The 15,727-nt window shown below is 39.9% G+C and overlaps 1 protein-coding gene across 6 annotated transcripts in view; it reads right to left on the reverse strand.

Annotated features, from left to right (window-relative positions):
• Positions 1–8,821, reverse strand: part of CWF19L1 (CWF19 like cell cycle control factor 1) — a 29,461-nt gene extending 20,640 nt beyond the window's left edge. Inside the window, exons 1-6 of one of the 6 annotated variants that reach the window (XM_025466889.2) lie at positions 8,627–8,821; positions 6,491–6,575; positions 5,586–5,664; positions 4,731–4,832; positions 2,011–2,225; positions 471–589 (exon numbers count right to left, since the gene is read on the reverse strand). In XM_025466889.2, the coding sequence (XP_025322674.1) occupies positions 471–589; positions 2,011–2,225; positions 4,731–4,832; positions 5,586–5,664; positions 6,491–6,575; positions 8,627–8,649 (623 nt within the window). In that variant the 5' untranslated portion in view covers positions 8,650–8,821. Of the gene's footprint in view, positions 1–470; positions 590–2,010; positions 2,226–4,730; positions 4,833–5,585; positions 5,665–6,490; positions 6,576–6,758; positions 8,217–8,449; positions 8,465–8,626 lie in introns of those variants that run through there. The other 5 variants (XM_025466887.1, XM_025466890.3, XM_049103644.1 and 2 more) reach the window with 5 other exon arrangements.
• Between the last annotated feature and the right edge of the window lie 6,906 nt (positions 8,822–15,727).

The raw sequence follows: 15,727 nt of genomic DNA on the forward strand, positions 1-15,727 counted from the left end.
ACAGGAAGCTGTGAGGATGAAACAGTATAGTTCCTTCAGATCTGCAAATCTTTCAGGGACTGTATACAGTCCAATCCCCTAAATTTCAAATTAGGAAACAAACTGAGAAGAGTTAAATAATTTGAGAGCCACTCACTTCTGTGCCTGAGTAAACGAAAGGAATGAAGATGTTACATGGCTAAGATAAAGAGAAGTTCACAAAGAAGATCCAAGGCAAGGGACACCTGGGTGGCTCAGCGGTTGAACATCTGCCTTCAGCTCAGGGCATGATCCTGGAGTCCCCAGATGGAGTCCCACATCAGGCTCCCTGCACGGAACCTGCTTCTCCCTCTGCCTATGTCTCTGGCTGCCTGTCTTTCTCTTTCTCTCATGAATAAATAAATAGAATCTTAAAAAAAAAAAAAAAAAAAAAAAAAAAGAAGATCCAAGGCAAATTCTCCAAAAAGCCAAAATAATGCAATGCTACTCACCGATAGGGCAGCCTCTCATAATAGGTCTTTTCCAAAGCAGCAAAATGGTATCTTGGTTTCAAGTCTGTGGCCAGACTGGAGACCAAAGCAGAGCCACATTTTTTGGTATCCACTTCTCCCTAGTAAATAGAAATTCAGTCATCATAACGAACCTGAAAGTTTTTTTTCTACTTTTTTCCATGCTTGTGGCAATCAGAAATCTCAAACACAGAAGAGGAACTAGGCTATTATAAATGCAGAGATGGGAACCACTGCTGGACAGCCAGGGGTTAAAAGGTAAGGTAAGCCCTCCACACTAATATCCAAAATAGGATTTACTATGATCTTTTTTGGGAAGTGATATGTCTCTCTGAAGCCCACAGACTATGCTTCTATAATTTGCTTTGTTGTGTACCTATAGTTCTGACAATACAGACAGTCCTAGTCAATGCAAACAATAAAAATTAAGAGCTAGCTTTCAGGGCCCCTAGGATCCAGAGATTATTTGGAATGGGACATTCACAGACTTCATGACATAAGCCTGCAATCCTTCATTTTGCCTCAGCCAAGAAAGGTGTAGTTTGAAAGGTGTAGTTGTAGAAGGATGCAACCATGCCCTTGTTAAAGTTTGTAACATAAAATTTGTCAAAAATACTAGGTTTATTCCTCATCCACCCCTAGCTTTTATTAACAACAAATTATGTGACCTCTCACCCATAATATTATATTAAGAACTTAAGAGAAGGTATTAGCTGGAGATAAAGAAGTTAGCAAAAAAAAAGAAGTTAGCAAAATTAGTTTTATACCAAATAAAGCAAGAATTTCTTATGTCCTATGCTTGCTTCCTTTAGGTTTCTGCCGAAGTGCAGGGAATTGGCCTCAAGGTTAGATCTTTATATCACTATCCCTTATCCCATAATAATTCCATTAAAAAAATGTATTTTGAAAGCCAAAATGCTACAATGTGGAATGGAAGGTAAGAGAAATATAACTGTAAAGCTGCCACTAGCTGTAAATCTTTTCACTAAAAATTAGTGAACCCTCAAAACATATTATGAGGAAGCCTGAAAGAAGACATCTGAAGCAGGGAAAATAATTTAAAGAATCATTCATTTATAATTAAGATTTCAGCAAGCCCATCTGTGAATTGTGCTTTCATAAGATCAACCAGTTTTAAAGTTTTTGCTTTGGTCAATTGATATAGTTTTAAGTATCCTGAAGTAATTTACATAAAATTTCTACTGAAAGGTACTAAGAGCTGAAATACTCAATATAAAGAGCAAAAAGGGGCACCTGGGTGGCTCTATCAGGTAAGCATTTGCCTTTGGCTCAGGTCATGATTCCAGCATCTGGGATCAAGCCCCCAGTTGCGTTGGGCTCCCTGCTCAGCAGGAAATCTGTTCCTCCCCCTGCCCCTTCCCCTGCTTGTGCTCTCTCTCTCTCACTCTGTGCTGTCTCTCTCAAATAAGTAAATAAGATCTTAAATTAAAAGAAAAAAAAGTCCCAAATTAAGTTAGTACAATTTGCTTATAGAAATTCCAACTGAACAAGCACTACTCACAGAAGAATTCCCAAAGTTCCCCACATACTTGGGCCATGGGGATGTGAGCAAGATATCAACCCCCTTAAACTGGGATGTTGAACACAGCATTGTCCTCAGGGAAGATACATCCTTGGGACTAAAACTGTAACCGGGGACCGGCTCATTTAAGGACTCTGTCCCACTGAGGTACACAATCTGCAGCCCCGAGCTTCCAGTGAAGATACCTTTACGACCTGGGTTCAAAAAAAAAAAAAAAAAAGGACAAGTTTTAGTCAAAATTGCAGAACAGAGTATTATAGTGATAAATCTCTCTCCCCATGCTGTAAGCCCCCACCTCCCTGCCATTCAGCATGTCTAAATGAGCACAGACTCTTCTAGAGCCTCTCTTCTGCCTGCAGGGACTCAGTGGTGGATGGCTACAACTGTGTTCCCATTCAGGGAGAATAGCCCTTATGTGAAGGATGCTGGAACCCACAGGCTGGTCTGTTTACCCCAGGTACCTTACAAATGAAAAAAGTTGGGAAACACTGATTAGAAAAAGCCTTCCTGCCTTCTAGAGAAGACTCTACACGGGTTAAAAGAAACCCAGACACCCGGACTCAGGGAGAGGCAGTGAGGAAAAACGAGCAGCAGTTCTGAGAAAAATACAGTCTAGAATGCATATGCTCTTCAAGCAGGCAGCAGTGTATGACAGACGGCAAACATGTGGAAAGAGCAACTGGGCAAAACTAGAGACTCTACCCTCTTTTAAATATATTCCTGGCTTGAGCCATTAAACCTACTTCTTCCTGTTGCCTTTAAGACCTAGCTCCATCAACTTTTACCTTCCTTTCACCTACAGAGACTCTTCTCAGTGAGCTCTTTCCACTCAGAGAAGAACAGAGTACTAAACATACTAATGGGCATACTAAGCAATAAAGAACCATGCCAATTAACACACAGATCAACTGATAAAGGGAACACATACACTAACTGAAAGAGAAACCGCCTTTTCTTCTGTTTCCAATTTCTCAAAAATGCAGTCCATGCATTAAGGGCTTCACTTCTTATCTCCTGAACCCACTGCACTGTGGTTTCCCTCTCCTACCATTCTCATAAAGGTCGTGAATCGCCCTATAACTGACAATAGTCTCTCCTGGTTTCTGAAACCACTCTCTCTTCATTTAGAGTCTATGAATTTGATAAGATCTTTACCTCCCCCCAATACTGCTCTAATCACTCTTTGCCTACGCCTGGATGAAGATATACACCCCCACCACAGAGCTGTGCTTTCCTTCTCATTATATTTCCTCTGAAACCATATGATCCTTCTCACTTTGTTTTTCATCTTTTTGGGACCAACTCCCCAAAGCCTATTCCTCCACACTGACCTTGCTTATATACTCTAGAAAGATCGCTTCCAACTATATGTTGGATGATCTCCCAACACTTCAAGCTCACTATCACATGTTCACTATCAAGTTCATTGTTTGCTCCTCCTACTGGATCTCAAAAAATCTCTTTCACAGAAATAATCCAAATACCTCTTTGCTCTTTCCACTACTGGCACTAAAGTCATATGGTAAAATGGCCGCCATAAATATCTACAGTGGCAATCTTTTTTTTTTTTTTTAAATTTTTATTTATTATTTATGATAGTCACAGAGAGAGAGAGAGAGAGAGAGAGAGAGAGAGGCAGAGACATAGGCAGAGGGAGAAGCAGGCTCCATGCACCGGGAGCCCGACGTGGGATTTGATCCCGGGTCTCCAGGATCGCGCCCTGGGCCAAAGGCAGGCGCCAAACCGCTGCGCCACCCAGGGATCCCTACAGTGGCAATCTTAATCCAATCTAATAACTACTGCAAGAACTGGCGTAAGTCAGGCCTATGTTAACATCTACAACAAAAGGATTTCAATATGTCTATCTCACAGCAATGGTTAAAAACAACAAACAAAAATCTGTCCCTCAATTTTTTGCCTGAAGGAGCCCCATATGATTGAAGCGAGATAAGATTGCTTACATAAGGGCCACAGCCAGATGTAGAGAATAAAGGCCAGTAAAGAAATTGTAGAAGCTTTCCAGAGAAGTCAGAGACCAAGAAAGAGGAAATGTGAAGAACAGTGGAGTCATTGTAGAAAAAAATGAGTCGAATAATCCAAGAAGCCATAGCCAGACGGCAGATAAGGCAAAAACAAAAACAAAATCTGACAGTGCTTTTTTAAATGGCCAGATACTAAAAAGAACCACTAAAAGAGATTTGGGTGTAAAAAGGGAACAACTTTAACCTGAAATTAAAAAGTGGACCAGAACCTAAGAAGGACAAAGGGAGTGAAAAATGTGAGAATCAGGACTAACCACTTGAATTTCCAAAAGCTTAGTGAGACATAGAGCTATATAGCTAGTTAGGAATCTAAAAAGATGTATATATCTAGCAATGTTACATGGTGAGACCACAAACATGGAATTTTTTTCAACATAATTTATACCTTAAGTACTCCGTATACCACAAATAGTTTATTCCGTGGTTGGCTGCAGGAGTATATATTGGGTTGTGGGAGTACAAGGAGATTGGGAAAAGGAGGGAGAGAATACAGAGGAAAAAATGCTAGAGTCTCAAGGGTAGAGACACAGACTTTGGGAAAGAACCCCATTCTCTGGGCAGTAATGGCAGAAGAATCCAGCCACAAATTTCCCAGGAGACTAATTCCTGAAGACATTTTATTATGTTGGTTACAAACACAAAAAAATATCAACTTACCCAGATAAGTAATGTTTTCAGCTAACTCACACCCATCAGCATCTTGGAAGTATTTTACTGTTTCCTGGTTATTAGCACCCAGCACATATGTCTGAATGGGAGCTAGTGAAAGAAACAGACATGACACCATACAGTTACCAGATCTGCTTTGGAATTTGAGAAATATTTCCCCATAGGAAAAATAATCATCGTAAAAGCAATGAACCTGCAATCCTATTTGTGGAACATGCTGAGCACTTGGGATATCCTATCCAACCTGTGGCCTGACTAATAGTTATCGTTGGCTGATGAAGTGACATCTTAAAGAAGATGGTTACTGTATAATAAGAGAAACATAGACCCTAAAGAGCTTCATAAAAAAGCCACTCAAACTGGAAAAAGGAAAGGACACATATGGTTGCATTTCTTCAATTCCTGCCTACTTAGAAGAGAATGATTTTTCTTTTTTTTTTTTTAAGATTTATTTATTTATTTGAAAGAGACAGAGCATGCACGAGCATGAACGAGGGAAGGGGCAGAGGGAGAGAGAGAATCTCAAGCAAACTCCCCACTGAGCACAGAGCTTAAAGTGGAGCTCAATCCCACAACCCTGAGATCATGACCTGAGTTAAAATCAAGAGTTGGACACTCAACCTACTGAGCCATCCAGGCATCCTGAGAATTATTTTTCTAAACCAAATCCAACCAAATCAAAACATGAACATTTAGATGCATATAAGCATCCTTCCCAGCTCCAGGTGGAGCTCAAAGGGAAATTCTTAAATAATTAATATGTATGAAAAACAACCCAGCAAGAATTATGTAACCTTAAAACCTTGTTAGAAACCATTTGTTAAATAAAAATAATTTCTATACCTTTCTTGATGCCAGTTTTATACTTCTCCCATTCAGCATCTGGAGTGGAGCCAAAGAAATTTCCTACACACAACAGCAGCTAAAATGAGTTTTTTAAACAGATATGAGATTTTTTTAAATTAAATAGTACATAATTGATATTAACATAATCCAGCTAAATAGCCTACTTAACAGCCTCAAAGTAGGTTTTTTTTCCTTAATCATTTACAGAATCTTAATATATAATTCTTCAGCAGCAACTACAGTAGTTGATCTGATTCTATAAATTACTAAATTTTGGCTCGCTGGCTATTAAACTCAAGCTGGGATGGGGAGGAGGGAGTCAGGGAAAGATGGAGAAATCTACTTCCAAGAATCTGTCTTGAAACACAAAACTTTAAGTACTAAATACCCTGAGAGACACAGGGAAAAAAACCACATTCCTGACTGTTGTCTTTACTCCATTTTTTAACCCATGAACAGCTTGTCCCCATACCTAGAATACTCTTCTGTTTCCTGGGGGCTTACATTCTAGTTGGCAACCCTACATAACATTTATATAAGGCTCTTCAGTTTGTGAAGCATTTGCACATGTTATCAGACTTAATCCATACCACACACTCATGAAATACACATGAGGTTCCCAAACCCAGGGGCTAGAATCACCTGGGGAGGTTTTGCTCAACTGTTTTCAGTTTTGTGCACAGTAAGAAAGTAACATTCAAATTCAAAAAGTATAAAAAAGTACAGAGGTCTCCCTTTCCCTACCATTCCACAGCTACTAAGTTCCTACAATCACAAAAGGAACTCAGTCTAACAAAAAGGGAAAGTATGCGTTCAACTGAGAAAGGAATAAAGTCCAAGCTTTATTTCAGCATGTTTGAGTATAACAGTAAAATTAGATTCAGTAACAGGAAATGTCTTACATCAAAGTTTCCACTTTTCTTCTGAATTGCTCGAACTCTATTGAATAAAACATCAAATTTTCCTTCAACATCTCCACATGCCAAGCTGCAAACAAGAGATAAATGTTAAGGGAGTCCAGGAAACATGAATGGCCTGCCGGGCTTGGTACATATTAGTCTTCCCGGATAAGGTAGGTATGGGACTCAGTTCCTCTGAGGTACTGGAGAGGTTCAGCACATGTGATCTTGGGGCAGCTCCACCTAAAGGTCACCAAAACTTTCAACTCACCACATCTAAAAGTTAGTTTATCATTTCCTCCAAAATGGAACCAACTTCTTCTCCTCACTTCCCAAGGTTTGTGGATGGCTGTTTTGCCAAGTTGGTCTTCAAGAGTCAAAAATCCCCCATCCAGTCATCAAGTCTCATCAATCCCATTTTCCAAACATCTTTCACATTCATTCCACCCTTTTCCTTTCCAATGCCACTATCAGTCATCCATTTGACAACCATGTATGGACACCTACAATATGCTAAGGCACTATGCCTGGTACTATGCGAAGAACACATTAGGAGTAAAAAGGAGAAAGATTTAGTTCAAACCTCAAAAAGCTGACAATCAGGGAAGGGGAGACACTCTGATACAAACTTATATGAAGAAGGCTACAATAAGAGGTATGTGTAAAGTGTTAAGTGTTAAGGGGCAGAGACATAAAAAGTAGTAAGAGCTTCTACAAGTCTTTGATCCTTCGAGTTTCCATAGCAGAAATCTCCCCTATGGTCAGTTTGATCACTCTGTCTCTGCCATTCCCTAAGGTAGTTACCTTTCCTAAAAGCCCCACCCTACCCACTCTGAATCTAAATTTTTCCCACCCTTCAAGGCCCAACACATCTCTAAAGCCTTCTTGACTGGCTCAGAAAGTCACTTTCTTCTCAAACTTCAGAAACCCATACAGCATCTCAGAGCAAGCTCTGTAACAAACTACTACGTGTTTTTATTTACCTTCTGAGCACCACCTCTTCTAGGACGCCCTCGAGTCCCTACCAGTCATTAATTACCGGTGCTCCCACAGGAGCCTGCACTTCCTCTCTCGTAGTAGTTGTCACATGGAATTAAAATTGTTTCTCGGAGAGCCAGCACCCAGTATATCCATCTCAAAGTTCACCTCCTCAACTAGGACCTTTCCCAGTGTTTCCTATCCCACTGAAGGGCAGAAATCTAGGATCCCACAGTGCTAACTCCTTCTCAAACTAAACCATCTCCAAGCCTTGTTAATTTCAACTCCTTACTATAAGCCTTGAATCCCTGCACTTCTCTTCTACCATCACTCTACCTAATCCTAGCTGCCCTCTTCTTTGGCTCTGATTTGTGCTCACACCGCAGCCAGAATCGCTTTCCAAAACAAAAAAAAAATTTGATCCTGCCACGGAGTTCTTTGGCATTTCAAGGACTTTAGAATAAAGACAAAAATATTAACCAGGGCTCAATCCTCCCTCTCCTGTTTCTCACAATAAGCTCAATACCCCTATTTTATCCCCTCCCAGAACCCTGCAGCTTTTCTTCCTGACGTTTATCACCACCATAATTTTGCATTCATCTGGATTCTTTGATTGGTATCTGCTCAAGACTCTAAGCTCCGTGAAGGCAGGAACTCCATCTGTGCGATGTCTAGCACAGTGCCTGGCACACTGCGATTGTTTAATAAATATTCAATAGGTGGATGGAGTCTCTTCACTCCAGCGCCTCCTCCTCCCCAAAAAAGTGCGCCTGGGCAGGAGCCCTATCTATCAAGTCTGTTCACAACTGACCAGGGCCCACCAGCGGAGCCCACGGCTAGGAATTGTCAATAAATAAACGGGGGGTGCGGAGACGTGAAGGGGAAATGTGTCAGAGGCCTGAGACGGAGGAGGCCTGACGTTGGGAGCTTCCGCCTCTTCCAGCGTGTGTCGCCGAGGGCCCCCTCTGGGAAGCGAAGACAGACCTGCTCCGGCCAGGCAAAGACCCGGCCTGGGCTCACCAGCCGCTCCCACGCTCCCACCCCCGCCTTGCCCTCCTCCCATCCAGGCGCGAGAAAGCCCCCGGCCAGCAGGTCCGCGCGCGCGCGCACTCGCACTCGCACTCGCACACGGGCGCGCGCCGCTGGGCTCCGGTCACTCACAGGCGCAGCGGTTTCTGAGCCATTTGTTCCAACAGCCTGGACCAGCACGACCACCAAAAATTGAGACGCTGAAACCACACTCCTCTGAAAAACGGCGGCAGCACTACGCTGACGTCGCGAGGGCACCCAGCCAATGAGGGTTCGCTGACCTACGGAGAGCGCCGAGGGACAGAAGCCTCTCTGCGGTGGCTTGGCGCTCAAGACCAACCCAGGAAGGGGAGCGCGAGCGGGAGAGGGAGGGAGAGGGAGGGCGAGAGGAAGGGCGAGAGGAAGGGCGAGAGGGAGGGGCGATGATAAAAAAAGGATTCCAGTTATGATTATTACAGAGCAATTGAAGTTATCGAGCCACGAGAAAGTTTTCGATACAACGTTGGGCCCTAACCGAAGCTAATCGTATCAGTCCAGCGGGCAAGACAGTCAGACTCCCTGTGCACACGTTTATTTGGTCAGTTTTTAACCCATCCTAAAGTTAAAAGAATAATGGTGATCACCTTGACACAGAAAGTGTCAACAGGTTGCCACATTTTCTTCCTCCCTTTCCCTTTCCTTCAAGGTGCACAGCACTTCTCGCTTTATCATTTGAAAGTAAATTGCAGACATCAAGATTACCTCAGCATGCATTTCCTAAGAAAAGGACATCCCCTCCATCACCAAAATACCATTAACACACCCAAGAGAATTAATTCAATAATATCATCCATATGATTAATATATCCGTATTTAAAGTACTCCATTTGTGTGTCCCTCCCCCAATCTCTTTAATATCTGGGACTTGTTTTAATTCAGAATACAATTAAGTTTCTATCTTGTATTCAGTTCCCTCTCTAGTCTGTTTAAATCAATGGCCCACGGACCTTTTTGGTTTTGCCTCCATGACATTGGCTTTTTAAAGATTTTTTATTTATTCATGAGAGACACACAGAGAGAAAGAGAGAGAGAGGCGCAGAGACCTAGGCAAAAGGAAAAGCAAGCTCCATGCAGGGAGCCGGATGCAGAAATCGATCCCGGGACTCCAGGATCACACCCTGGGCCGAAGGCAAGCGCTCAACCGCTGAGCCACCCAGGGATCCCGACACTGACCTTTTGTGGGAGTTCTGTCCAATTTGTTGTAGGAGACAACAGTATATAAGGAAATGGAAACAAATGGGTTTCTGACAACAGAGGGGCAGGAGAAATTCACTAAGGTCAGCTAAGTAATTAAAAAATTAAAACATAGATAATAAGTTTAAGGAAGAACCACAAAGCTCTGGTTTTCCTTACTTTGGAGGGAAATACTAAATTCCCTGTCTCATTAACTATTGATGCCCCTACTTTGATGGCACACTAAGCATGTGTCTTTACTACTTTGGGGGCAATCCAGCATAGCCCAGGAGTAGAAATCAAGACTGAATCTAGAAGAGTAGGAATGTGCCAAACATGCACAGAGTAATAACTTCAGGCAGAAGAAACAACAGTAAGATATGAAAACTCATCAGGGGAATTCTATATTACCTTTATACCTCTTGCAAAAAAAAAAAAAAATTTAAGGTTTATTTACTCATGAGAGACATAGAGAAGCAGAGACCTAGGCAGAGGGAAAACCAGGTTCTCTATTGGGAGCCTGATGTGGACTCCATCCCAGGAACCCAGGATCACCACCTGAGCCAAAGGCAGAGGCTCAAGCACTAAGCCACCCAGGTGCCCCCACCTCTTGCAAATTTAAATCTACTCTGAAATATAAAGTTTATGGATAGGAAGCTCATCCACAGGAAGTTAAGCTAGCTCAAGACAGCTGAATACAGTGTGTCAGAGTAAATGAAATTGAAAAAAAAATGAAAGAAACAGGGGTTTTGATGCATGCTAAGAAGTCTGGCTTTAGAATACACATTCTTCTCAAGTGCATGGAAAATTCCTCCAGGATAGATATGTTAGGCCATTAAAAAAGCCTCAACAAATTCAAGTACGTAGAAATTACATCAAACATCTTTTCAACCACAATATGAAACTAGAGTTCAGTAAGAAATAAGGAACAAAATTAGAAAGCTAAAAAATACATAGAAATTAAACAACACACTCCTAAACAACTAATAGACCAAAGAAGAAATCACAAAGAAAAATAAAAAATAGGGATGCCTGGGCAGCTCAGTGGTTGAGCGTCCTTTGGCTCAGGGCATGATCCTGAGATCCAGGATCGAGTCCCACATCAGGCTCCTTACATGGAGCCTGCTTCTCCCTCTGCCTGTGTCTCTGTCTCTGTCTCATGAATAAATTAATAAAATCTTTAAAAGAAAAAAAATATATATCTTGAGACAAATGAAAATGGAAACACAACAGACCAAAACTTATGGACTGCAACAAAAAGTTCTAAGAGGAAAGTTGATAACTGTTAATATCTATATTAAGAAAAAAGAAGTGTCTCTGATAAACAAGTTAACATTACACATCAAAGAACTAGAAAAAGGAAAATAAACTGAGCCCAAAGTAAGCAGGAGGCAGGAAATTACAAAGATTACAGCATAAATAAATGATACAGAGAATAGGAAAACAATAGAAAATTTCAATGAAACTAAGAGTTAGTTTTTGAAAAAGATAAAATTGACAAACTTTTAGCTAAACTAATCAAAAGGGGGCACCTGGGTGGCTCAGTGGTTGAGCGTCTGCCTTTGGCTCAGGTTATGATCCCGGGGTCCTGGGATCGAGTTCCATGTCAGGCTCCTGCAGAGAGCCTGCTTCTTTATCCCTCTGCCTATGTCTCTGCCTCTCTCTGTGTCTCTCATGAATAAATAAATCAAATCTTTTAAAAAATAAATAAAAATAAACTAATCAAGAAAAAGGGACTCAAGTAAATAAAATTATCAGTGAAAAAGGAGACATTTCAACTGATACCACAGAAATATAAAGATTACAACAGACCACTATGAACAATTATATACCAATAAATTGGACAACCAAGAAATGGATAGATTTCTACAAATGTAAAACTTAAAAGACGGAATCAAGAAGAAATAGAAAATCTGAACAGACCATTGAGTAAGGAGTCTGAATCAGTAATAAAAAACTCCCAACAAAGAAAATCCAGGACCAGATTATTTCATGAATTCTACCAAACATTTAAAGAATTAATGCCAGTCTTTCTCAAACTCTTCCAAAAAATTAAAGAGAAAGGAACACTCCCAGACTCATTATACGAGGTCAGCGTTAGCCCATACCAAAGTCAGCCAGATAAGGATACTGTAAGAAAACTACATGCCAATATCCCTGATGAATATAGATATATAATTCTCAACAAAATACTGGCAAAATGAATTCCACAGCATCTTAAAGGGATCATACACCGTGACCAAGTGGGACTTGTCCCTGGGATGTAAGGATGGTTCAACATATTGAAATCAATAAATTCAGTAAACCTCATTTATAGAATGAAAAATAAAAATCATATGATCATCTCAAAAGATGTAGAAGCAGGTGACAAAATTCAACATCCTCTCAGGATTTAAAAAAAAAACAAAAACAAAAAACAAACTCCCAGCAAAATTATGCACAGAAGGCATGTACCTCAAAATAAAAAGGCAATAATATGACAAGCCCACAGCTAACAACATACTCAATAGTGAAAGGGTGAAGGCTTTTCCTCTAAGATCAGGAACAAGACAAGGGTGCCCACTCTTACCACTTCTATTCAACATAGTACCAGTTCTAGCCAGAACAATTAGGCAGGACAAAGAAATAAAAGGCATCCAAATTGGAAAGGAAGAAGTAAAACTGTCTCTGTTTGCAGATAACATCATCTTATATATAAACAATCCTAAATACTCAAAAAAAAAACAGAACTAATCAATGAATTCAGTAACGTTGCAGGATACAAAATCAACATACAAAAATCAGTTGTGTTTGTATACACTAATAACAAGCTATCTGAAAAAGAAATAAAGAAAACAACCTCATTTGTAATAGGATCAAAAACAGTAATATACTTAGGAACACATTTAACCAAAAAGGTGAAAGATCCGTATACTGAAAACCATAAGATACTGATGAAAGAAATTGAAGAAGATACAAATAAGTGGAAAGATATTTTGTGCTTGCGGATGAGAAGAATTAATAGTTAAAATGTCCATACTACCCAAAGCCATATATAGATTCAATGGAATCCCCATCAAAATCCAACGGCATTTTTCACGGAAATAGAAAAAAAAATCCTAAAATTTGTACAGAACCACAAAAGACCCTGAATAGCCAAAGCAGTCTTGAGAAAGTAGAACAAAGCTTGAAGTATCGCACTTCCTGATTTTAAACTATGTTACAAAGTGATAGTAATCAAAACAGTATAGTACTGACCTAAAAACAGTTACATAGACCAATGGAGCAGAATCAAGAGCACAGAAATGAACCTAGCATATACAGTCAGCTAATATTTGACAAAGGAGCCAAGAATACTTAATGGGGAAAGGATAGTCTCTTCAATAAATGGTATTGGGAAACTGGATATTCACATGTAAAAGAATGAAACTGGACCCCTATCTTACACCACTCATAAGCATTAATTCAAAATGGGTTAAAGTTTTAAATATAAGACCTGAGACTGTAAAACTCCTAAAAGAAACAAGAAGCATTTTGACATTGGTCTTGGCAAAAATTTTTTGGGTATGACACCAAAAGCACAAGAAACAAAAACAAGCATTAAAAAGTGGGACTACATCAAACAAAAAAGCTTCTGCACAGCAAAAGGTACAATCAGCAAAATGAAAATGCAACCTACGGAATGACAGAAAATATTTGCAAACTATCAGATACGGGGTTAATACCCAAAAAACATAAGGAACTTAATAGCAAAAAAAAAAAAAAAAAGCAAATATTCTGATTTTAAAAATAGGCAAAGGCCACAAGTAGGCATTTTTCCAAAGACTATCAATGGCCAATACGTCCATGAAAAGGTGCTATGCATTCTAACTGGCTGATATCTCATTGTGGCTTATCAGTACCTCATACCTCACAACAGTTAGAATGGCTATTACCAAAGAGATAATACTGATGAGGCTGCAGAGAAAAGCGAACCCTTATGTACTGCTGGGGAGAATGCAAATTAGTACAGCCACTATGGAAAACAGCATGAAGCTTCTTCAAGAAATTAGAACTATCATATTATCTAGCAATCTCATTTCTGGGTATATATCCAAAGGAAATGAAATCATGAGATATCTGTACCCCTACATTCGTAGCAGCATTATTCATGATAGCTAATACGCGAAAACAACCTAAGTGTCTACCGACGGATAAATGAAGAAAACATAGTATATATATTTACAATGAAGAAAGAAGGAAATCCTGCCATTTGCAATAACATGGATGAATCTCAAGGCCATTATGCGAAGTGCAGTAAGTCAGAAAAAGACAAATTACTGTATGATCTCACATGAAATCTAAAACTGCACCCATAGAAACAGAGTAGACTGGTGGTTAGGAGGAGTTGGAAGGGAGGCAGGGGGAATAGGGAAATGTTGGTCTAGGGTTATAACTTCCAATTATGAGTAAGTTCTGGGGATCTAATGTACAGCATGGTGACTGTAGTTAATGATACTGTATCATATACAGTTTACCCTTGAACCACCCAGGGGTTAGGGGCACTGACCACTTGCATAGTCAAATATCTGTATATGACTTTGACACCCCCACAGTTGACTGGAAGCCCTACCAATAACATAAACAATTAACATGTATTTTGCATGTTATATGTATTATGTACTGTATTCTTACAATAAAGTAAGCTAGAGAATAAAAAATATTAAGAAAATCATGAAAAAATACACATATAGTACCCTATCTAAAAACATCTGCATATAAACAGACTTATACAGTTCAAACACATGCTGTTCATAGGTCTACTGTATCTGAAAGTTGCTAAGAGAGTAGATCTTAAATGTTCTTACCACACACACACACACACACACACACACACACAAGGTAACTATGTGGAGTGATGGCTATTTCAGCTAACCTTATTATGGGAGTCATTTCACAATATATACATATACCAAATCATCATATCATACATCTTAAACTTACACAATGTTTTATGTCAATTATGATTCAATAAAGCTGGAAAAAAAAAAAAGTAAGAACTTACACCCTCCACTCCTCTGCAACACATACACACACACACACAGAAGAAAACTGTATTTTCAGCTCTTATCTTCTGAGAACCCTGTATCCTAAATGTAACTGGGGAGTTTGTACTACATGTATCAACTCCAATGTTCAGAATATATATCTGGCCAAACATTTTAAATCTTACGTAAAAAAGAAAGTTTAATTAAAGAACCAAAGGGAATTCTACTAGACTAGTTCATCCTCAGAAACACACAAGTGAACTGAAGTATGTCATTAAAATTTTGGTTTCTGAGTTAAAAAAAAACAAACAAAAATAGTCTGGCTTTTTCAAAGAGGCTGTGAGAAGTCACCAAAGGATTCTAAGCAGGTGGGGTAACATGGCCACTTTACATTTTGGAAAGATTGTTCTGACAACATTGTGGAAGGTGCATTGGAGGGATCATTGTGGTGAGGAGACACAGCTATAGTGCAGCAGAGCAGAGGACAAATAATGGTCTGGAACAGACGTAGTGGGAAAGGACAGAAACAGAGCTATGAACTCTTTTTGGACACAGAATTGATGACCTCAGACACCTTCCTAGCTAACACCCAATTCTGAATAAGGATGCCTGTCTTCCAAACTAGACTGGCCAGTCAGTATCCCTCATCCCTTGATGTCTTTAGTCTGAAAGGTCCTCCCTAGGATCCCCCTGCCTTGACCCTGCAGGCACATTTTAGAAAATGCTTTATTTTAGAAGTGGCAGCCCTACTTCATCATCTAACACATACACAGCATACACACTGTTTCTCTGTATCACAGTTCCAAAAGGGAGCACATGTCAAGATGTCATCCATCTCCAGACATCTGACTCACACAGAGAAGAGATAGGAGGAGCCCATCACATACATCAAGCTATCAAAACACTCCTTTTTACTGCTTCTGCTCAGTCTAGAAGACTCAACCTGAAATAATTTTAAGATTTTCTGTTATTTGTAATGTCATGGAAAAGCAAATTACTGACATTCACAAGGTGA

Source organism: Canis lupus, chromosome 28 (assembly GCF_003254725.2).
Source record: "Canis lupus dingo isolate Sandy chromosome 28, ASM325472v2, whole genome shotgun sequence".
In the NCBI taxonomy this organism is placed as follows: domain Eukaryota; kingdom Metazoa; phylum Chordata; class Mammalia; order Carnivora; family Canidae; genus Canis; species Canis lupus.